Source organism: Podarcis liolepis, assembly GCF_965112155.1.
Source record: "Podarcis liolepis genome assembly, chromosome: 1".
In the NCBI taxonomy this organism is placed as follows: domain Eukaryota; kingdom Metazoa; phylum Chordata; class Lepidosauria; order Squamata; family Lacertidae; genus Podarcis; species Podarcis liolepis.
In genome coordinates this window covers 31,131,306-31,154,200 of record NC_139554.1, presented here as the reverse complement: position 1 = coordinate 31,154,200, position 22,895 = coordinate 31,131,306, and the positions used below count along the sequence as shown (strand labels likewise).

The 22,895-nt window shown below is 45.9% G+C and overlaps 1 protein-coding gene across 1 annotated transcript; it reads left to right on the top strand.

Moving 5' to 3' along the window:
- Window positions 1–1,233: 1,233 nt before the first annotated feature.
- On the top strand, window positions 1,234–22,295 carry JDP2 (Jun dimerization protein 2). Its single transcript, XM_083503662.1, has 4 exons — window positions 1,234–1,858; window positions 14,425–14,648; window positions 19,214–19,318; window positions 21,140–22,295. The coding sequence occupies exons 2-4, from the start codon at window positions 14,448–14,450 to the stop codon at window positions 21,323–21,325; spliced, it is 492 nt and encodes a 163-aa protein (XP_083359788.1). The 5' UTR covers window positions 1,234–1,858; window positions 14,425–14,447; the 3' UTR covers window positions 21,326–22,295.
- The last annotated feature ends 600 nt before the right edge of the window (window positions 22,296–22,895 follow it).

Sequence of the window (22,895 nt, the reverse complement as noted above, 5' to 3'; positions counted from 1 at the left end):
CCTCCCCCACAACAAACACTCTGTGAGGTGAGTGGGGCTGAGAGACTTCAGAGAAGTGTGACTAGCCCAAGGTCGCCCAGCAGCTGCATGTGGAGGAGTGGAGACACGAACCCAGTTCACCAGATTACGAATCTACCGCTCTTAACCACTACACCACACTGGATCTTAGCAGTCATGGTATAAGCCGAGGTCCTCTTATGGTTAAGGAACAGGAAGAAGAGAGGAAGAATAAATAGACTGTTCTCCTAATGGCTGGCAGAAAGTAGAGTCTCCCAAGGATCATTATTGGATCCATGCTTCTTAACTTGTTTATTAATGATCTAGAGTTAAGGGTGAGCAGTGAGGCAGCCAAGTTTACTGATGACACCAAGTTCTTCAAGGTGGATAAACTACAAGGGATTGTGAGGAGCTCCACAGTATTTGGTTGGCCACTGTGAGAACAGGAGACTGGCTAAGATGGGGCTTTGCCTTGATTCAGCAGGCTTGCTCTTGAGATAAGTCACCATAAATTTAAACACATTGCAAGTCCCCTAATGCATGTAGACTGTTCAATATTAAAAGTGTGTTGAAAGGTGCAGGGACCTACCACTAGCCTAGACATGGAACCAGAACTGCGGATTCCTATATTCAACTTTACATGGTTGTTCACATACATGTTAGTTATTTGTTTAAAACTCAAAAACTTTTTTTAAAAAATCAACAACTGCAGATTCCTGATTTCTTTGCTATCAAGCACACAGAGAGGCTAACCTCTGGATAATCTATAACAGGGTATGGAATCTCTGGCTGTTCAGACATTGGACTACAATTCCCATCATCCCTGACCATTGGCCGTACTGGCAGCGGCTGATGGCAGTTGCCATCCAACAATAGAAGGACGAGGACAGGTTCCCTATCCCTGATCTGTGTAGCATCTTGCTTCGGACATGCCCTGTAGGACATATATCTTTTTCCTATCCCTTGGCTGCGCGTGTCTCCTGGCATCACACTGGCGCTCAAAATTGCGTGTTGTGCTTTCCGGTTGGATGGCGAACCACCTCCGTGCTGTCATCCATACCATGAAGACCAAGACTTGCGCTGCATCATCACCACGAGCCACTAGTGAAGCTCCCCGGCCGCCCCTTCCTCAGCCCCGCGCTTTCTTTCTAAAAAAAAGGGAAGGAGATCCTGGGGTTGAAGCCCGCCTGGAAGTCACGCCCTTTGACCTGGAAGCCCTCTCGCCGCCTTTCCCCAGCTATGTTACGCAACGAAAAGTTGCAGGCAGGCATTCTGCACATGCTCAGAGTCGCCCACTCCCATTATGTATGCCTTGACTTGCGTCTGCGCTGCTGATCCCCGGCTCTGAAAAGGGGCTCCGGGGCTGAGATCCGGCCTCTTGTCTTCTGCAAGGAGGGAAGTCGGAGGCGGCGGGAAGAGGCGAGCGATCCTCCGCGCGTTGCCCGTGCAAGTGGTCCCGCCCCCCCGGCCTGCGCTCTCCTCCTCTGCGGTCCCCTCTTCTCCTCCCACCTTGACGTCTGGAGCTGGCAGCCCGGCCGGTTCCGCATTCCCGACCCCTCCCCGCAGCCCAGGGGCCGCTATATAACTGGGGCTGATGCAACCCACCCAGCCGTCCGACAGAGCCTGCGGGAGGGACGGCGAGGGAGAGAGTCGACTGGCAGTGACGGCGGCGGGGGCTGCAGCCGCCCAGGCGTCCCCGGGGCCGCGGAGACACCTCCCGGGACCGGACTGCGCTCGGCACGACGGGCCTGCAGAGACAGGCCGACAGCCGCTCCCGGAGCTGGGCGGCTGCAGGGGAGCTGAGCGCGCAACCCGCCTCCCGCTGCAGCCGGGCCCCGGGGGCACCTTTGCCGTCAGCTCGGTGGGTACGGAGATGGGGCGGGCGGGCGGGCGCGGGGGGTCGGGACCGCGGGAGCTCTCTCTCGGAGGCGGTGCTCCGGGCTGGCCGCGCGCGAGGGCTGCGATCATCCTCGGACCTGACTTTGGGCTGATCCGGCTGGGCCTGCCTCTGCTCCGGAACGCAGCGCGCGCGTGGAGCGCAAGCTTCTCCCGGGGCTCGCAGCCCTTTACGCATCGGCCGGGGTCCTTTCGTTACCGGATTGCGCGAGCCTTACCGCTGCCTTTGGCCCTCCTGCCCTTCTGATAGTCCGGGAAGAGCGGGACTTCCTTGCAGCTCCAGGGCAATCTGTGGGGCAATTGGGGAATTATTGTAACATGATCTGATGGATTTCGTGATTGAAGGCAGAACCGCGGGGCTGTAGTTACTCTGGATTAATTGATGCGGAGTTATTACAGCATGGATGTTTGTGTAGGAACCTCAAGGATCCGTCGGAAGTTTTCTCCCTTGCTGGCTTCTCCTTCGGGTGCCGATGGGGTGCTCTCCTAGCACCTCATTGTGACCCAGAATCTTGGGCTGGAAAAGGGCCTGAAGGTAGACTAATAAAACTTGATGCACCAAGGCCTATGTAGGAGGATCTTAAAATAATCAGTAGGTAGATTGGAGCAGGCTTTCCCAACCCGGAGCCCTCCAGATGATGGGAGTTGTGGTCCAAAATGTATGGAGGGTACCAGGTTGGGAAAGGCTGGACTGGAGCATGGCTAGGGAAACTGGCCCTCCACACGTTGTATTGAATTGTAGAGTTGGAAGGGACCACGAGGGTCATCTAGTCCAACCCTCTGCAGTGCAGGAATCTTTGCCCAATATGGGGCTCGAACCCATAACCCAGAGATTAAGAATCACATGTTGTTTGACTCCAAGTCTTATCATCCCCAGCCAGTGTGGTCAGTGGCCAGGGATGAAGGGTGCTGTAGCCCAGTCTGTGGAGAATCAAACCTCCTCATCCCTGCATTAGAGTATGCTGCAAGAAGGGGGCATGGGGTGTGGGGGGGTGCATGCTTGATCATGTGCACGTGCATGCATAAGGTGCCTCAGGTCAGAGGTGACTGGTGGGTGCAACCTGGATTACTTCAAGAGCTGCTTGATGTTAACTAAGTGAAGACAGCCACACTGTAGAAAAACATATTTTTGGTGCAGTTTTAATGTTTTCTTTTTAACATATTTGCTGTTAACCCCTTTTTGTCTCCCCTGTCTCTTTTGCACCCTTAATGTGGGGAACCCTCTCTTATTCTGCACAACCAGAGTTTATTTGCTGTCACCTTTTGCTGCCCCTCCTCTTTCCCCACCCCTCTGCATCCCCACATCTCTCACTTCTCTCCTTCCTTCCCATTTTTTGCTCTGTTTTGTCTGCCCTGTCCCCAGCCACACGCTTTACTGAGATGCCAGAGAAGCTCACAAGGCCCTCACTCCCCCAGCAGTTCCCCCAGGAGCCTTCGATAAAGGTGGGCTCTGTAGGCTGGCTACAACAGGCAGGGAAAACAGACATGAGTGCGGACAGTTTTGATGGGCTTGGTGGAGGCTTTTCTGTTCCCACAACAGTATGGGAAAGATTTCAAACAATGAGCATGTTGAATTTGCCCAGGGGGCTGCAGATAGGGAAGGGTAAGTTATGTACACTGACCATATAATAAGGAACAAGGTAGAAGTGCCTGCTCTCCTGTACAGTTCTGTTGTCGCTGTTGTCGTGTGTTCCTATTATCGGCTCCTGCCATCCCCCTCTATTTGCCTATCTGTGTGAAGCTGAATGGATAGTGGGAGTAGATGTTTCGCCTCTGGGACTGGGCCATCCTTGGATGCCCCGCTGTTACTTAATCTGAGGCAGTAGGATTAGGCGCTGCCTAGAGGAGCTACAAAAGCAATTTCTCAAGCTTGCAAGTTTCACAGCTTTGGGCACGTCTGTTACTTTAGCCACGCCTCCTCTGGCATGTTAAGGAGGGCATATAGGTTATGGTTTTGCAGACTTGCATGAGGCACATCTTCCTGGGACAGCCAATTTTTTGTGTCAGTGTTTCACTGGCTGCTACAGGAAAACTGAATGAACTAGATGGGCCTTTTGATATGACCCAGGAAATTGTTTCTTACGCTTTAAAGGAGATTCTGAGTCAGCAAGGTTTTTATGCACATAGAGCAGTCTTGCTGATGACTATGGAGATGAATGCATTAAGATGAATATATGGCCCAGATCCACAAATGGCAAATAACAACAAGTGCATAATTTTGGCTTAGCCTGGTGACTTGGACTTCCAGCTCCCATCCATCTCAGACCAGTATGGCCAATAGTCAGTCGTTCCATCTGGAGGGCACCAGGTTGGAGGGAGGTTCTCTTAAGTACTGCAGTATGTTTTTTTGTTGATGACTGGGACCAAGGGATTTTCATTCTGTTTTGCAACATGGAGTGATGGTTCTCTTCTGCAGACAGCTTGTTTTCTTCTTCACTTCATTGGTCTGCGCAATGTGATAATGCAAAAGGAACTGATCTCCGCTCCGTCTGAGCTCTTGTAGTTTTGCTACCCGGGTGTTGCAAATGTGCTTAGTCAATGGATGTTCCTTCTTCTTCCAGTTCTCTTAAACCTGCAAAGGAAAGGAGTCTCTTGAGTCTTTAGCAAGCAGAGGCAGTCTTCAGCTCGCTTTAGCAGTCGGGCATAAAGTGGGAATTCAAGCCACAATCCTCTGCTCCACTCTATACAGCAGCTCTCTCTTTCCTCCACTCTCTGCCTCTGGTTGTAGAGAAATAGGTTGGAGATCAAATTGAGAGGAAGGAGAAATACCAAGAGAGAGAGAGAGAGAGAGAGAGAGAGAGAGAGAAAAGAGCAAGCAAGAGCCACATTATGTTTCCATTTTCCTTTTAATGAAGGCCCTGTGGAGGTGTATTTGAAAACACAGGGTCTCCTATGCCCTCAAGGTGGGTGAGAACACTCTCTTGGCTGGTTCCAGGGCCATATGCAACGTATGGTGGCCAATGAAATGGGGCCTGGCTCATTCTGTTGCTTGTCTTGGCAGCTTGCTTCATGGCTTGTATTACCAGCCCTGGAACACAACCACTGCCAAACTCTCTCAGTGTGTGTGTGCGTGTGTGTGTTGGGGCTTGGAGAGCTTAGCAGAGACAAATGCTTCACTGAGTCAGGCTAGGAATTTTTCAACTTGTTTCTTGAAGCCTGCATGAAAATTATCTGCAGGCTTTTGCCAGAGATCTCCACTGGGACTCTGCGAGCCTGTGGGGGCGTCTGGGATACCAGTTGTTAGGATGTCAGATTCTTTGTGTAGTTCCTGACAGTTTAAAATGCCCATTTGCGTGGGTGGGGGAGACAGGACATAGGGCTTGCAGTCCAAATCCGCCCTTTTATTTTTTTGCGAGGGGCAACAGTTGGCTGTCTGGGGATTACTTGGCGTGCACTGGAGGGTTTAACGGAATTCCTGGAGAAATGAAATGCAAATTGGCTGCCTTTTGCCCTGTAACCTCTGACATTTTATGCTGCTATTGCCCGCAGGGAATATCTCACCCCTTTCACAAATGCTTGCAACTTCCTCATTGCAGTATGGTCTGCATCACAATGGTCTTAGCTCAAGTAAGATGGCACTACCTGCAGAAGAGACAACCTGGTGCTCCCCCCCCCCCTAGGATTTTGTCCTCCTCCCTCCTTTGCTGGCATCCTAGGCTGAGCTCGTATATTTGCTGGTGTTGAAATAATGATGCTGAACGTTGGAAGTTTCAAGGCAGATGTGAGAAAGTACTTCTTTACACATCACGTGGTTAAACTGTGGAACTCGCTTCTGCAGGAGCCAGTCATGGCCACCAACTTAGACGGCTTTAAAAGAGGATTAGACAGAAGAAGGTGATTGATGGCAACTAGCTATGATGGCTGGGCAATAATGCAGTAATGCTTCTGAATATCAGTTGCTGAAAACCACAGGAGAGTGCTGTTGTACTCAGATCCTGCTTTCCACAGGCATCTGGTTGGCCACTGTGAGAACAGGATGTTGAATTAGATGGGCCATTGGTCTGATCTAATAATAATAATAATAATAATAATAATAATAATAATAATAAATTTTATTTATACCCTGCCCTCCCCGGCCAAAGCCGGGCTCAGGGCGGCTAACACCAATAAAATCACATTAAAAACATAATGGGGGGGAAAGAAGAAGAAGAAGAAGAAGAAAGAAACCAATTTAAAATACAGGCTAAAATTCAATTTAAAATGCAGCCTCATTTTAAAAGTAGCCGAAAGATCAAGACCATAAAGGGAGGGCAACATAAGGGTCAGACTGAGTCCAAACCAAAGGCCAGGCAGAACAGCTCTGTCTTGCAGGCCCTGCGGAAAGATGTCAAGTCCCACAGGGCCCTAGTCTCTTGTGACAGAGTGTTCCACCAAGTTGGGGCCAGTACTGAAAAGGCCCTGGCCCTAGTTGAGACCAATCTAACCACCTTGCGACCTGGGACCTCCAAAATGTTGTGTTCTTCTGTTAATGTGTTCAACTTCATCAGTCAAGTAAGCCTAGAAGTAACTTGTTTCCAACCATTTAACTAAAAGGCCTTGAAGAAACGTCCTCTACATTACTTTTGGCTCCAGGGTTCGGATGGCTCTTAGGGAAATGTCCCCAGATGCTTCCTTCTTGCCAGTATCACCGCTGCTCTCCAACTAGGCCCTTCCAGAAGCCGGGAAAGTAGACAAGAGGAGAATGTTGTTGTTCCAGTTGCCTCACTCTTGTCACTGCTTTCATTCTTGGAGATGCCAGATGAACAGGCATCCACAGCAAGGAAGACTAGGAGGTTCCAGGTGTTGGCAGTGAGACCTTGTGAGGGTTTAGGGAACCTCGGAAGATGTCTGATAAGGACATCGTGCAATGCTGGCTGTGCTCTAGATAGAAGGAACGGCCTTGGAGAACTCCTGTAGGCAAGAAGACTGCATTAAGTTAAGGTCATGTATGTCATGGCAGCAATGGTGGTAAGATCTGAAACCTGGTGGCTTTCTGTACCTATGAGCACATTTCCTTATGTTGCAGCTGGGTCTGAGGCCTGTAAACCTTGGAGTGAATATTGGCTCCAGCTCCTAATCTGCTATAAGTATCCACCCCTGCCTTAGCAATGAACAGAAAACCTCTGAGCCAGCCCCAAATTTATTTGGCATGAAGCTTGGTAGGCAAGGACCTCCTTCTTTGGATGCAGATGAGGTAGAAAGCGGTTGATGAACACTGAAAAGTAAACTAAGGTCTATCAATATATCTCAAACTTGGGTCCGCAGCTGTTGTTGGACTACAACTCCCATCATCCCTGTGACCACTGGTCCAGCTAGCTGGGGATGATGGGAGTTGTAGTCCAACAACAGCTGAGGACCCCAATTTGAAGAACATTCACTTACCTCTTTGCAGGCAGGCATGTTCTCCTCTCCATTGTACACATAAACCTGGCCAGTGTGGAGGGCTGGTTCTGGTGGCTTCAGACATTTGTGCAACCATTCTCTCTTCCAATAGAGAAGAGGGGTGAGGGAGATCATGCATGTGCTCCAATAGGGGGAATATGTGCTTGCTCCAATGTGTGAAAATGTTCTACAGAAGGCATGGGGGAGCCTGTGGCCATCCAGATGATTTTGGACTCCCAACTTTCATCTAGAGGGCAACAGGTTCTTCAGCCCAGGTAAGTATGGATTAGGCCTGAGTTGGCAAGGTGAGCAACAAAATCTGTTCTGAAACTTAGGCGACTTGGAGGTTCTGAGGTTCCATCTGCCCTGAGCTCAATTATGAGAAAGGGTGGCATAAAAATACCATTAATAATTCAACAATAATAGAGGCCATTAAAAAAAAAAGAGAGTATTTAAATTAAAATTTCCTCCTCGCACACTGGAAAAGTTACCATTCACTTCCAGAATAAATTCTAACCTGGAAAGGGGATACTCGTATTTTTCTGCCTCCAGATGATTCTGGAGCAATGCTCTATTAAAAGACTTGTTGCCTCCAAATGGGCTTTTCTATCAGAGGTGTGTGTGTGTTGATCCTCTTGGGGCCAAAATAGACATGACAGCCCCAGGTCCATGTGTCAGAAAGGAATCTGCTGCCAGATTGCTGTGAAGGTGGAGAGGGACACAACTGAAAGGAAGGCATGAGGTGAACCGCCTCTGTATTTCCATTCAAAACCACTTTTTAAAATGGCATTTCCACAGCAGGAATGCATTCTGGAATCCAGGGCCTCATGAAGAGGTTTTAAAAGGCAGTTTTGGTAAGAAAAGCACAGGCAGGCTTCAGATGTGCTTTAAATCAGCTGCCATCCCATAGGGATTGCGTAGAAAGCTGCCCTTATACCGAGTCCATCTAGCTCCATATTGCCAACACTGACTGGCAGTCGTTCTCCAAGTTTTCAGACAGGAATCCTTCCCAATCCTACCTGGAGATGCTGGGGATTGAACTTTTGAGACCTTTTGCATGCAAAGAAGGTGTTTTGTCACTGAATATGTGGTAGAGCACATGCCTTGCTGTTAGGAGACACCAGCTCCAATCCTGGGCATCACCTTTAAAAGGATCGGCTGGCAGCAGAGCTGACCCACCCATGAGGCAAGGTAAAGGAACCACCTCAGGCGGCAGAATCAACAGGGACAGCAGATCCTGATGTCAATTTTTATTTCCTCCTTGTTCCTGATGTAGCTCTTCACTTACTGCTTCTTCCCTGGCAGGGAGAGGGGTGCCATTTTGTGATTTGCCTCAGGTGACAAAATGTATTGAGCCCTAACTAGCAGGTGACGTGATCCTAGAGAGCTGTTGCTGGTCACAAGCAGGCAAGATGGACAGCTAGTCTGGCCTGATATATGACGCTTTCCTACTGTCCTTAGCAGGCTTCATGCTATACAAACCAAGATGTAAGTGGGCTAATCTTAATAACTGCCTACCATATGGCAGACGCAATGTACTATGAATTAACTCTGGCCCACCTTTATGGCCAGATTTTCTTTTAATTTATTTTTAGTTATTTAAAATTGCCAATATGGCAGGTTGTGAGATACTGTGTGTGTGTGCGCGCGCGCGTGTGCGCGCATTGCTCTTGCCAACCTAGCGAAAGTGAACAGACATCTGAGGCAAATCAAGATTCTTAGTTTCCCTCTACAGGAAGCAGGCCCTGCATTTCAGCTGGCAGGAAAGAGTCACACATGCATTCCAGCCCCCTTCCGTGTTTTACCACATAATTAATTAAGGGCTTGATGTTTCTAGGCAGATTACAAAAATGCCCTGAAACCTGGGGTGGGTCTACATACAGGAAAAGCCCGCTATAAATAAGTCAGAAATTAAATCGTTATAACAAAACGTGAGATGTTAACAGTGTGTCTAAGGAGTTTTGAACAGACTCTGGGGTTGCGGCACTCATCTCGCTTTATTGGCTGAAGGAGCCAGTGTACAGCTTCCGGGTCATGTGGCCAGCACGACTAAGCTGCTTCTGGTGAACCAGAGCAGTGCACGGAAATGCCGCTTACCTTCCCGCTGGAGCGGTACCTATTTATCTACTTGCACTTTGACGTGCTTTCGAACTGCTAGGTTGGTAGGAGCAGGGACCGAGCAACGGGAGCTCACCCCATCGCGGGGATTCGAACCGGCAACCTTCTGATCGGCAAGTCCTAGGCTCTGTGGTTTAACCCACAGCGCCACCCGCGTAAAGGTTAGCTTACTGCAAATCATATCTCCTGATTTCGCTAATGTGCCATATCATTTCCCCCAGGCATTTCCCAGAATGCTAAGCATAAAACAGCACAGTTCTGTCCTGAGGGAGCATAAAGGAAGACTCCTCAATGGAGAAGGGCCTGTTGGGCAAGTGGGGCACTGCCCCACTAAGCTCAGCCAACCCCCGTCCACCTTGCCTCCTTGGCCTCCATGTTGCTTTTGTAGAACTTGGCTGAGAGGAGGATTGGGGCAAAACGAGTCAAATGAGGGCCCACCCAGACTTCCCTTTGTTTTTAGGCACAGGCCTGCACTTTAAAGCTCCATATCCAATTTTCGGCTCGGTGCCTTCCCTGGGAAAAGCAGCGTTTCCTCACTAAATCGAAGCAGACAGCAATAGGGTTTCGCATGGATTGCCATTTGTTCTGATTCAGTGGTAAAACGTGGATTTTCCCAGGGAAAGCGTCAGGAAACGACAACAAAAAAACCACACGCTTGGACACACAGCTTTAGAGTGCGTACCTGTGCCTGGAAAACACAGCGCAAAAGGAAATCTGAATGAGCCCTTTTGAACCGGAATTAGTTGACTTTGCCTGTCTTTGTGTTTAGGTCCTCTTGCCATTGGTTCTGGCTCCACCTACTGTCAACATCCCTGCCTTCTGCCCTCTCCCACCGTCCCCACAGCCACTGTTCTGGGGTTTTCCAACCCACCTACCTCGTCCCGCCAATTTGGCAGGGGGCAGGAGGAGGAGAATTTGGGGGAAAGCCCTGTTGCAAAATCCTCGTGTAGGCTTTTGCTTGCAGGACCCACTAGCTGTATCCAGCCCATAACATCTTAATCCAGTCTGTGCCCTATAGGTGTGCTTGGCAGCCACAGAAGCACACATCTCTTTTTGTTGTTGTTGAATGTATATATCTTTATTGTTTTAAAAGATGCCAGGAAAGCAAACAGGCAAACAATCAATCAAACAAACAAACAAACAAACAAACAAACAAACAAACTATAAATTGACAATCAGACAGTAGCAATATGTGAAACAACACAATTATGATAACTAACATCCTTTGTACTCCCAATGATGTGAACGATTGTAAAACTTGTAAAACAATAAATTAAAAATGACTTCCAATTAGTCTTGCTGTACTTTATCTGTTGATTATCTTATGCCGCAGTTACATATTTCTTATATAGTTTCTGTTAACTTCCCTACAAACTTATATTTATACAATGCAAGGTTCAGTCTAATTCTGCCAAGAAGTTTCCTTTTATACCGTATTTTTTAAAGTATTCTTTAAAAATTCTCCAATCCTTATAGACTACTTGTTTTGTTTGGCCTCTAATCCTCTTGTCTTTGCTAGCTGCAGGTATTCTACCATTAGGATTTACCAATCCGCCATGTTAGGTATTGCTGTATTTTTCCAATTTCTTGCTACTAAGATTCTGGCCGCTGTTATCCCATACAAGAAGCACACATCTCGTATATAGAGTTGAGAGAGAAATGACAGGGTTTGTAAACTGTGCATGTAGTAGCACACAGGGGAGGGAGGAGATCATCTGCACGATTCTGGATAAAGACAAGTTTGATTGCTATCAGAGAGGTAGCAGGTTTCCCCAAGTTGTTTATTTCTTTTTAAAAGGCTACAAGAACACAAATGTGGGGAAGTGGAGAACTCCTCTCCCCCCAAAAAACCCTTCAAAAATCGCTCAACTTTGTGTTCTGGGGAATACAAAGATTATTCCAAAATACGAAAGGCGGCAATATGACACCCACGGTGGTGTCTGTAGAATTAGTACAGTAATTGCCTGATTTCTAGAGGGCAAAAGTGTATTTATCATGAACACAGTTGATAAAAAGAAGCCAAGGCTATACAGTGGTACCTCGGGTTACAGACGCTTCAGGTTACAGACTCCGCTAACCCAGAAATAGTACCTTGGGTTAAGAACTTTGCTTCAGGATGAGAACCGAAATCGTGCGGTGGCGGCAGCGGGAGGCCCCATTAGCTAAAGTGGTACCTCAGGTTAAGAACATTTTCATGTTAAGAACGGACCTTCTGAACGAATTAAGTTCTTAACCTGAGGTACCACTGTAATCCTAAACTCAGGACCAGCTCACCGATGAGGCGAGCAGAGGCAGAATCCCACAGAACAGCGCACCCATGGGTGCCCTTGCTGTGGCTGCTGGAGAAGCTAGGCGAAATGGTGGCAGCAGCTCCTGGTGAGATTCTGCAAGATCTCCGCAAGATCTCATGAGATCTCATAGGAAGCCTGCCGCTGTTGCATGACCCTGGAAAGTGAGACTTTGGCAGCAAAACGGGCCGGGCCACCCCTGCATGTACTTGGGAGCAAGCTGTATTTGAACACCCTGGAATGTGAATGCAGAGAATTGCGCTGAGACAGCTGCATTACATCTAGTGACTGATAACAGCTTTTTAGTCAATAAAGTATTGATTTTAATTTATCTATGAATTAATCAACTTATTATTATTTATTTATTTGCACACCCTCCCTCCTAAAGTAGCAGGGCACGTTACAACAATGAAAATGCAATGTTAAAAACAATGTTTAAAACACCTTACAAGCATAGAAAGGAAGTGAGTCTCAAAAATTTACAACTTATGTGACCCTCGAAATAGTCTGTTTACTGACACTTCAGTTAATTATTTATTTAAAAAATGACAAAGACCACCACCGCCTGGTGGCTACCATCTTGAGAGCTTTGTTTTATTTTGAATTTAATTAATAGGGTTAATGAAGATTGAATGGGGGTAATTAACTGAAGGGGAATTGATTGAATTTTGGAGTTGGATCTGTGTAAGTGATTAATTAGGGTTGGACCCCAACCCCCTGATTGGACCTTGGCTTATTTAACTTTGATTAGCGTGCTGTCAAACTTTTTGAATCTCCATTTTGGCGTAAAAGCCATTTTTAGACTAGCGTGTTTGTGAAGAGGCTTTGATTACTTTTGTCATCCACCCTGCATTTTTCTCAAACCTGTTCGTAATCATTGTAAATTGTAATTGAAAAGGAGCTACTGATTTGGGGTGGAGGGCTGAAAATTCATTGATAAAAAATACTTGATTTGAGGTTAATTGGATGGACAGGTTTGGTTTGCCTTCTGTGAAAATTTCAATTCCAGTAATCATTTCTAAATGGGCATATGCAGTTTTGTACTTTATGGGCCTGTGCCCCAAATCTTTTAAGTACCTAGTTGCCCATTATTTCCAGTAAACAGGATTATGTTGTTTGTGTACTTAACTCTGGAGGTATGTTGACCTGAGCTGTATTGAAACTAATGACATATCAGTGTGCTTTGTACTTAATTTTTTGCTGGATTCTGCCTGGTGTTCTGAGGTTCTATGAAATGCTATTTATATGTAGTGCCCAGTGGTAACCCTTAAAATTTGACTTGTCTTACCTCTTCTATGTTCTTTAGAAAGTGTTGCATGTATTCTCAGTCACATCAAATAGTATTAATGGCAATTAATTTTTATCAAGTAGATCCTGCGATGCTTTCGGCCAGTCCGCAGGCCTCTGTCTTAATTTCAGACTAATTTTCTTCTTTCTAAAGAAGAAAATACATCACTCTGTGTTTCTTAACTTTCACTCCATGTGGAAAGTTAGTTAGTTGTTCCCTTTCATTTTCTCATGTGGAGATTGTGATCGCAGGTGAAGTCTTTGTGGTTTTTTTTCAGTCTCCACGTAGAATCACTATTCCTGGCCATGAAGTTAATTTTTATTTTACTTCCTGTTTTCATTGTAGGTTTTTAGCCGAAGTTATCTAAGGCGGTATTTTGTGAGAAATTATCACTAATCTTCCTGTGGTGGGCTGCTCTCAGCAACATAACCAAATAGGATATGGGAAGGATGTTTGTTTGTTTCTGTGGTGACGCCCTTATATTTACCATTTGCATTCAGGCTGATCATTTGTCTTACAGGTTTTATCTAGAGAGACGCACTACTTCCTAGTCAAGCAATCTGTGTAACTAACTGGCTAACTTCTTTCTTGCCATTTTGCCTTCCTCCCTAAGCTCATAATTATTGCTGAGTCCTGCATTAGATAATCATTGCCTCCTGTCTGTTAAAGCGTTAACTCCATAAAGCTTCTTTTATTGCCCTTTGGCATAGGAGTCAATAATTACCTCTTTTTCTGTCCACTGACCTTCTTCACCCTTTACTTAGCAGTGATAAAGGCTTCTCGCCTTACGTAAACATATGCAAATATCTAATTATCATGACTTTGCATGTTAGCTTATCTGGGTCAACCTGGCTCCTTGATAGAATGTTTTCTTTTTGTAGCTATTTCCCTGCGAAGCAGGTAGGAATTCTTCATGTTCCTCTAGATCACTTAATCTTTGGTCCTCCAAAATGTTGCTGAGCTACAACTCCCATCAGCTCCAACAAACATGGCCAATGGCTAGGGAGGATGGGAGTTGTAGTTCATCAGCACTTGTAATAATAATAATAATAATAATAATAATAATAATAATAATAATTTATTATTTATACCCCGCCCATCTGGCTGGGCCTCCCCAGCCACTCTGGGCGGCTTCCATAAAAACCAAAAATACAATAAAATATCACACGTTAAAAACTTCCCTGAACAATAATAATTTCCCTGAACAATAATAATGCCAAAGGTTCTCTATCCTTGATTTTCCTCCAAAGTCTCTGGGTGACATTCTAGGAAGATGTCTCTGCCACATTGTACGCAAGGATTCCAATGTGGTATAGTTTGGATTTCCTGAGACGAGATATTTAAGCAGAGACAGACAAATCATGTTACTCATCTACACACTTTCCTTAAGATTTCAAAATGATTTGTTTTGCCTTTTTGGATTATCATTGCTCAGATTCCCATAGTGATGTGTGGTTTTCTCTTTCTCTTCTCCAGGCTGTGGGATTGCATAGCCTGCTATGATGCCCGGGCAGATTCCAGATCCATCCCTCACAGCTGGCGCTCTGCCTGGCCTTGGCCCCTTGACAGGGCTGCCCGGTACCACCTTGACAGCGGAAGAACTGAAGTATGCTGACATTCGCAACATCGGGGCCATGATTTCGCCACTACATTTCTTGGAGGTTAAACTGGGCAAGAGGCCCCAGCCAGTGAAAAGTGAGGTGAGTTTCAAAAAGGGCCTGTCAGGTGCCATCTGTTTCTGTATGCTAATTCCTTTGTGCTGTCCATAAGGAATGGTGTTCACAGGCCTTTCCATACCCACCCACCAAAATGAGAATCGAATAAGTCAGCTACCATGAACTGTAACTCTAGCCCCTAGTACAACTTTGAAAACAAACATACCTGCAAATTTTGGGCATGTGTGTGTGCTGCACGCCTCTAGTTTTGTTGAACCTTTCTTTTTTTCCCTTTTTGTTGTTGTTGTTGTTGTTGAGGTGTCGGCCATTGGAAACTGGGGCACTACTGACTGCTGTTTTTATACTGACTGTTCTTTTTATATAAGAAGCTATGAATTTTATGATGTTTACTTTTTAAATTGTACTCATCTCAATCTCAAACCTTTATTGGCATATAGACAAAATTCCTAAAGGTTCGGTGCAATAAAATCACTTGGCAAAATCGGCATCTAACATTTAAAATACTCTTGTATAACATTGACGGATCCTCATTGCGTGCTGCAGAAACCTGGCTACAATTTCCGTCTTATCCCCATCCTGGATAAACATTAGAAAGGCTACCTTACATTCATCTGACTACCACTCCCTGCTAACAACCAACTGATTAATGAACTTGTTGGTTTAACAATCAATCCCTCTTCCCAGAGAGCTCTGTGAATTGTAGCTCTGGGAGGAGAATAGGGGTCTCCTCTCAGTACCCTTAGCAAACTACAGCTCCCAGAATTCTTTGAGGGAAGCCATGACTGTTTAAAGTGGTGTCATAGTGCTTTAAATGTGTGGTATGAACGTGGCCTTAATTTTGTATGAAAAGCCACAGGGAACGTGGGGGGCAGGGGCTTGTCCCAAAGGTACTTGTGAACCTATTAAAATACAATCTTGCATTTTATGTTCAGTGTGTTTGGGTCCGTACATTGGCTGCGTTCAGAAGCCAGAAGTTGTGGTTAAGCAAATTAGTGTGTGCCCAGGCTGCAGGCTTGTGCATTCAGTTCACACTTCACTTCTCCCTAAGTCGAGTGGGGAAACAAACCACCGATCAAGCAGGGAAACAAGCCCTGGATTGGCTGGCTTGGTGCCACGTCTTAATTGGTCCTTGTCCTTTGTTTCTTCCAGCAAAGCACCACCATGGAGCCAAGAACAAACCTTGGTTTCAGATTGTGGTTAGCCTGAAGATAATGCGGAGCCAGGCATGGTTTCTTTCTCTTCTGGAGAAAGGGAAGAGTAAGCAGAAGAGCTTGAGCTGCATGCAGAGCCTAATTTGCTTAACCGTGATTTATGGTTTAATGTTGCATCCAAACATAGCCAGCCTCTTTCTCAAGAAATTGCAAAACTGCTTTAAGGAAATATTGGTCCATCCTACCAGCTTTCTGCAATTAATTGTCAGATTGGTCAACAAATGCTTAATCACTAAAGAGCTAATGTCACAGCCAAGAGTATGAGCTGTGAGCCTGGAAGTCCCAATTCAAATCTCACCACCTCTACTAACTCCTCAGACAGCAAGCTAGTAGTACCGGAATAGCTCTAGAGGGAACCAGCATGGCAGAGTGATTAGGGGCTTCAACTGAGACCCATGTTCTTTAGATGTGCTTCAGGCCTATCTATTCCTCTCAGCTATTAAGTTCACTTGGTGAGCCTCAGCCAGTCATGTATATCTCAGCCTAACCTACCCCAGAGGGTTGTTTTGAGGACAAAAGAGGGGAGAGGGAGGACCATACATGTTGCCATAAGCTTCTTGGAGGAAGAGTAGGATGTGTATATAGTGGTACCTCGGGTTACAGACGCTTCAAGTTACAGATGCTTCTGGTTACAGACTCCGCTAATTCAGAAATAGTACCTCGGGTTAAGAACTTTGCTTCAGGATGAGAATAGAAATCGTGCGGCGGCAGCGCGACAGCAGCTGGAGGCCCCATTAGCTAAAGTGGTGCCTCAGGTTAAGAACAGTTTCAGGTTAAGAACGGACATCTGGAACGAATTAAGTACTTAACCCGAGGTACCACTGTAATAAAATGGCCCTGTAGATAATCTCATATATCTGTAATTCCTACGGCATTCAGTGGAACTTACTCACAAGTAAGTGCGCATAGGCTTGCATTATTAGTCAAGCTTAACCATTAATTAGTCAAGCTAGTGGTCTTTTTAGTTTCAGCCCCACCTCCAATCTCCCTTCTAACACCTGTAAGTTATTATAAAAAGATGAGGGTTGGTATTTCTTTCAAGTAATTAGTGATGACTTTTATTTATGCAACTAAAAGTTTTCTCACCCTCAAGAGAGCTTTCATTTCTTCTGTTATCCTCAAAATGGCACACGCATTGAGGATTTGGGTAATGGTGTAGTTTGTATTTAATCTATCTTCTAAGCCAATTAAATTTAATCACTTAATCTTTTGATAGCCTCGGATACTTTCTGTTGTTCCTAAAGGCTCCATGCTCTAGTCTGGAGAGAGCATCCCTAAGCCTACAAGAAGCCCAGATGATGCCACTCTTCACTGATGCTATTCAGGAAGCTCGGACTAGCCTGCTGGAGATGCAAAGAGTTTAAAATAAACAATATGAATATTATTTATTTTACAGTTAGTGTAATTTATGATTATTTTGATTAGCAGAGGGGGAAAAGGTAGATTAATTTGCTCTTTCCTCAAGAGTTTGGATACCAAATAGATGTTTTGTTCAGGAGCGGAGGTTATGACTTCTTTACGAATTAGCAAGTGCTATAAGTACTGTCAGGGAACTGCCATCAGCTCAGAGGCGAGAGGTGGAAGGGCAGCTGGGTTACAGGGAGTCTCCAAAGATCGTGAGAAGCAGCACTTCCACTGCGGAGGAGGGAAGCCCCGCCTCTAGTGGGGAAGGGATGCAGGGCTTGGAGGATGCAAGAGAGAGCCAGGAGGATGCAAGAGAGAGCCAAGACATCGTGCATGAGCAAGGCGGGGGGGGGGAGCAGGTCCCCCTTTAGCCACACCCTCTCTGCGCAGTAGGTTTACGCACAGAGAGGGGAGGCGTCGGATGGGGGTCAAGAGACTACTCTGCTGGGGAAAGTTTAACGACCACTCACTCTCAGATTCTGCTAGTGACTGAGCAAGACGTGGAATTGAGACGTTCTGCGCTGTAAATGTTTTTGGACCAAGAATAAAGCCTTTGAAAAGACCAGTGGGGATCTTGCCTGTTCGCTCTTGAGCCACACTGGTAGGCATAACGAGTACCAATGTTGGAACTGAAATGAAAACGAATTGCAAATATATGGGCTTTCTCACCCAGGGATGGGGAATCTGTGGTCCTCCATCCCTGATCATGGGTCATGGTAGCTGAAGCAGATGGGAACTGGACACCCACAGGTTTTCCATCCCTTCCCTAATATTCAAAATTATGCAACATCTAAAAAAATATTTTGTGCTCAGTAGGTCAGTGTTATGTGCTTGCCTCCATGTGAAACCACTCTTGGAAAGAGGAATTCAACACTGTTCTGTTTATTCTGTCAGCTTGCCCAACAGAACGATGAAATGGGATTTGCCCCCCCCCCCATGTGCTGTCCTGGGGGTTCTTGAGACACTCCAGAGCCGATTTTTGGGGGGCACACTCAGGGAAGAGGGGTACAAATCCCACTGCACTAGTGGGACATGTTATGCTGGCTCCTGCCAGTGCACCTCCTAGATTAAACCTAGGGCCAGAGTCAACTATAAGCTGCAATCTTGGCAAAGCGCCTCAAGGCTACAATTCTATTCACATGCACCTGGAAACTCCATTTTGCATGGACATGAATGGGATTGCACCACAAGTCAGGGTGGTCATTGGCAGAAAAATGCAGTAAGACAGAAAGTGAGAAAGGATTTTGACTGCGTTGGCCAGCAGAGGAGCGAAGGCAGGTTGAAAGGCGCCAGCAGTAGTAAGCACTGACACAGCCGGGAAGGGAGGGCAAATAGTAATGGAGGTTACTGCCCACACACTTCGCCTGCGCTTTCTGCTTGTGTGGTGGCACCTTGAGAAGACCTCTTCTTACTGTTTATAGCAGAGAATTCCCCCGGAGGCAGACGGCAAGAGCAGTCGCCATAGTCAAAGTCCTACGGCAAGAGCGTCTTTATTTCTTGACTGGCCACGCAAGCATTTGTATTACAAATATATACAAACATGCCTTCTATATCTCTCCAGCTCAGTAAACTCAGGGTGTGTGTGTGTGTGCTTTCCTTGTCCTGGAATTGCAGCTTGCAACTTCCTCCCTTTATTTGCACCTCCAGCTGACACCGGTCAAGCCAAGAGTGCTACTCCCACACACTAAAGAAAACTCTGGAACCTTCTTTAAAGCTTCCAGGAACTTTTATCTGTTTCTTGAAGAATGTTTTCCTAACAGATAATCCTGGGAAGACTACGGTGACCTGCGGGAGAACAACCTTGTGGTTTTATAGCTAGGGTTCTGCAGGCCTGGACTGGGACTTAACCAAAGAGCTACATGCAAGAGGCGTGTACCGAGGTTTTGTCCTGAGCTTCTTTCAAGGAGGCTGTTGCATTGCCTTTTCTGCTTCTTTTGTCTGGTTGTAATGGTGTGCCTGTGCCTTTCCCTTTAGCTAGATGAAGAAGAAGAAAGGAGGAAAAGGCGCCGAGAGAAGAACAAGGTAGCAGCTGCTCGGTGTCGGAACAAGAAGAAGGAGAGGACAGAGTTTCTGCAGCGGGTGAGTACCTTCCTCCTCTCCCCCCTCTCTTTCTCACTGCCAGCACGAGGACTTCTGCCTCTCCACAGCTTCATTTTCTTGCCCAGAGCATGCTTTTAAGATGGGTAAAAATATCTTGAGGAAATCCCATATCTTTTCTTTTTTTAAATACATTTTTATTAATTTTAACATACAGATTATAAAACATACCACACAAATTATTACAAAAACAATCTTATTGGACTTCAGCACCTCTGATGATCTTCCGTCTTACCCACTTTTTATGCTTTACTTAATTTTATATTGTCTTTACCTCTCTTAACGTATCATCTCCCCTTTTCCATTTTTACAATATTTCTAACAATACTCCTCACAGAACTTCTTGCAAACCTGCAAATGTAATCTGATCATCACAAATACTTTTCATATAATTTGTAAATTTACTCCAGTCTTTGGTAAATTTCTGGTCCCGCCGGTTTCGGATCCTTCCTATTAGTTTGTCTAATTCTGCATAGTCCATTAGCTTCATCCTCCATTCTTCAATCATCGGCAATTCTTCTTGCTTCCATTTTTGGGCCAAAAGTATTCTAGCTGCTGTTACTGCATATGAAAAAATCTTACATTCTTTTCTATTTATTTCACTTCCCACCATCCCCAATACGAATGCTTCTGGTTTCTTTGTAAATGTATATTTCAACATTTTTTTCAACTCATTATATATCATCTCCCAGAAGCATTTCACCTTTTTGCATTCCCACCACATATGATAGAATGTTCCCTCTTTTTCTTTGCATTTCCAACATTTGTTGCTAGTTTTGTACATTTTTGCTAATTTAACAGGAGTGATATACCATCTGTACATCATTTTCATCATATTTTCTTTTAAAGAGGAAATCCCATTTCGTTGGAAGCTCTTGTTTTACTCCTCTGCGTGAGGTGTGAACAATGAACAACTAGGGTACGAATCCAGTAAGGCAGAGGTGGAGAACCTGTGGCCCTGCAGTCGTCATTTATATATATATATAATTTTTATTAAATTTTTTGTTCTACAATTTAAAATACTCATTTTACATCCTTAAGATATCAATGGCTTCCCTTCTTCTCTTTCCATGGTTCATTTTACATATCACAAATCCCTGCATATTTTACAAGAACTATACCAATCAGTATTCCATTATTGCATCCATCAAAACTTTTTTACACTGTTGAATTTATCTTAATGCTGGCAGCGTTTTTCGCTGTACACAATTATTTCCCATATATTCAATGAACATTTTCCAATCTTCTTTAAACGTATGTTGTTCTTGTTCTCTTATTCTGTGTTAGGTGTGCAAGTTGTGCATATTCTGTCAACTTAAGTTGCCATTCTTCTTTGGTTGGGACCTCGCTCGTTTTCCATTTTTGGGCTAACGAAACACGGGCCGCAGTTGTAGCATACATAAATAGCCTTTTTTAACACCTGGGAATTTCAGTCTGAATTATCCCCAACAGAAAGGACTCTGGGTGTTTTTTTTTTTGGGGGGGGGAGTACTTTTAAACATTTCCCCCCAATTCGTTATGGATCATTTCCCAATACCCTTTTACAAGTCCAGTCCTGCCCTGCAGTCATTGCTGGACTACAACTCCCTTCACCCGTGATCATCGGTCATGTAGGCTGGTGCTGATGGGAACTGCAGTCCAGCAATGTTGGCAGGGCTACCGGCTCCCTGTTGCTGCAGAAAGAAGCTGGAGAGGACCCCTGCATGTGACAGTTGTGTGTGTGTCAGGTGAGGCTGGGGCTCCTGAATGCATTGGTCAAGAAATTAACCCCCCCCCCCCTTTGTCTCTCTGGTTCCTGCTTAGGAATCTGAACGCCTGGAGCTCATGAATGCCGAGCTGAAGGCCCAGATTGAGGAGCTGAAGCAAGAGAGGCAGCAGCTGATCCTGATGCTGAACCGCCACCGCCCCACCTGCATTGTGCGGACAGACAGTGTCAAAACCCCAGAGAACGAGGCCAACCCGCTGCTCGAGCAGCTGGAGAAGAAGTGAGAGGGGCCCGGTGGGCCAGAAGAACGTAGGCGGCAAAAAAAGACAAAAACCGGGGACCTTGGAGCGCCTCTCTTCCATGTACTGTACGAAGGACTGCGCACCAGAGATGGGTGCAACCAGAACACCGTGAGCTTCCTTGGGGATTGCACACTCCAACCAAATAGAGGGGATGGAGGAGAACGGCCACAGCAGAAACGCTCAGAGGGGGAGCTGTGGCTGCAGTTGTGAGGCTCAACACAAGGGGGCGTGGCAGCTGCAGAGGAGGAGGAGGATTTTCCAGCTCCCCACCCATTGCAGAGCATCTCAAATCTGGAATGCGTTGCGGGTAGGGATGCTGGGAGGTAGCGCTGTGGCTTCCCCGCCATCCCTCTCCCTACAGCTCCTGGTTGGCAATCAGCATGGACACAAGGTTTGAACACTAGTAAGAACTAGGGTAGGAGGAAGCTGGCAGCAGGCTGAGCTGCGCAAGCCTCTGCTCCTTTGGGACCCTGCCTCTGCCCTCTGTGCTCTCCCCAGAAAGAAACCAAGAACGGCAAACACTTGACACAAGTCCTGCCTCATCGCTGGGCCTGCCTGTGGCACTGTGGCGCAGGCGCCCCCACAAGCACACCCTCAGTATAATGTTTACAGCCCAGCTGTCCAGGCCATGCTTTTAAAAAATGCACATTTTTACACTTTTTTATATTTTTATAAAGTTTTGTTTTTATACAGCAGTCTCTATATGGATTTATATAATCACTAGATGTGATCCCATAGAAATGTATGTTATTCTGGTCTCTTTGTTACAAAATACATATGCCACAGTTATCTCCATTGTGTTACTTGTTCGGCAACGGGCCTTCATTTCCCTCGGCATGCTGGGAAACGGGCCTGTGCCCTTCCCATGGGCTCCACTGCCATGTCCATCCATGTATGTCCTCCTTCATAATACTCAGTCCTGTATCTCTCAGTAAATGTTAACTTTTACTTATCCACCTTTCATGCCTTCTGCTTTGTTCAGTATCTTGCCCCGTTAGTTTTATCGCACGTGAGGGTTTTGTGTATACTTTGTGAAGTCGGTCGACGGTGGCGGAATGGCCTGACCCTAATCAGGTGGTGCTCATTTGCAGCAGTGGCGACACTAAGAACTAGAGGCTTACAAAGAGTAGGGTCATTCACTTGAGGGATAAGGAACGCTGAGCTGAAAAGTGAGCTGGCACTCTCTGAGCCATCCTTTTGTCTCAAGTGCTCCCTTCAGATGCCTCACCCTCTGATATAAAGTAAAGGGAAAGACACCTGAAATATACTCAGAGTCGCAAAGTGATTTCATGCTCTTTATTCAGCTCATAGTAGTGAGGAGGAATGAATGAAAGTCCCCTCACAGTATCTGCTTTATATACATTATTTACACAATGGGCTGCACATGATTGGCTAATTCCGGAATTCTACTGTAAGCCAATCAGGTTGTGGATTCACTTCTATCTGGAGCAGGATTGGGTGGTTCTTGCCAAACAATCATACTGCTGCATTGTTCCAGGACCAATCAGACTGCTGCATTCTGAATCCTATTGTTCTAGGACCAATCAGACTA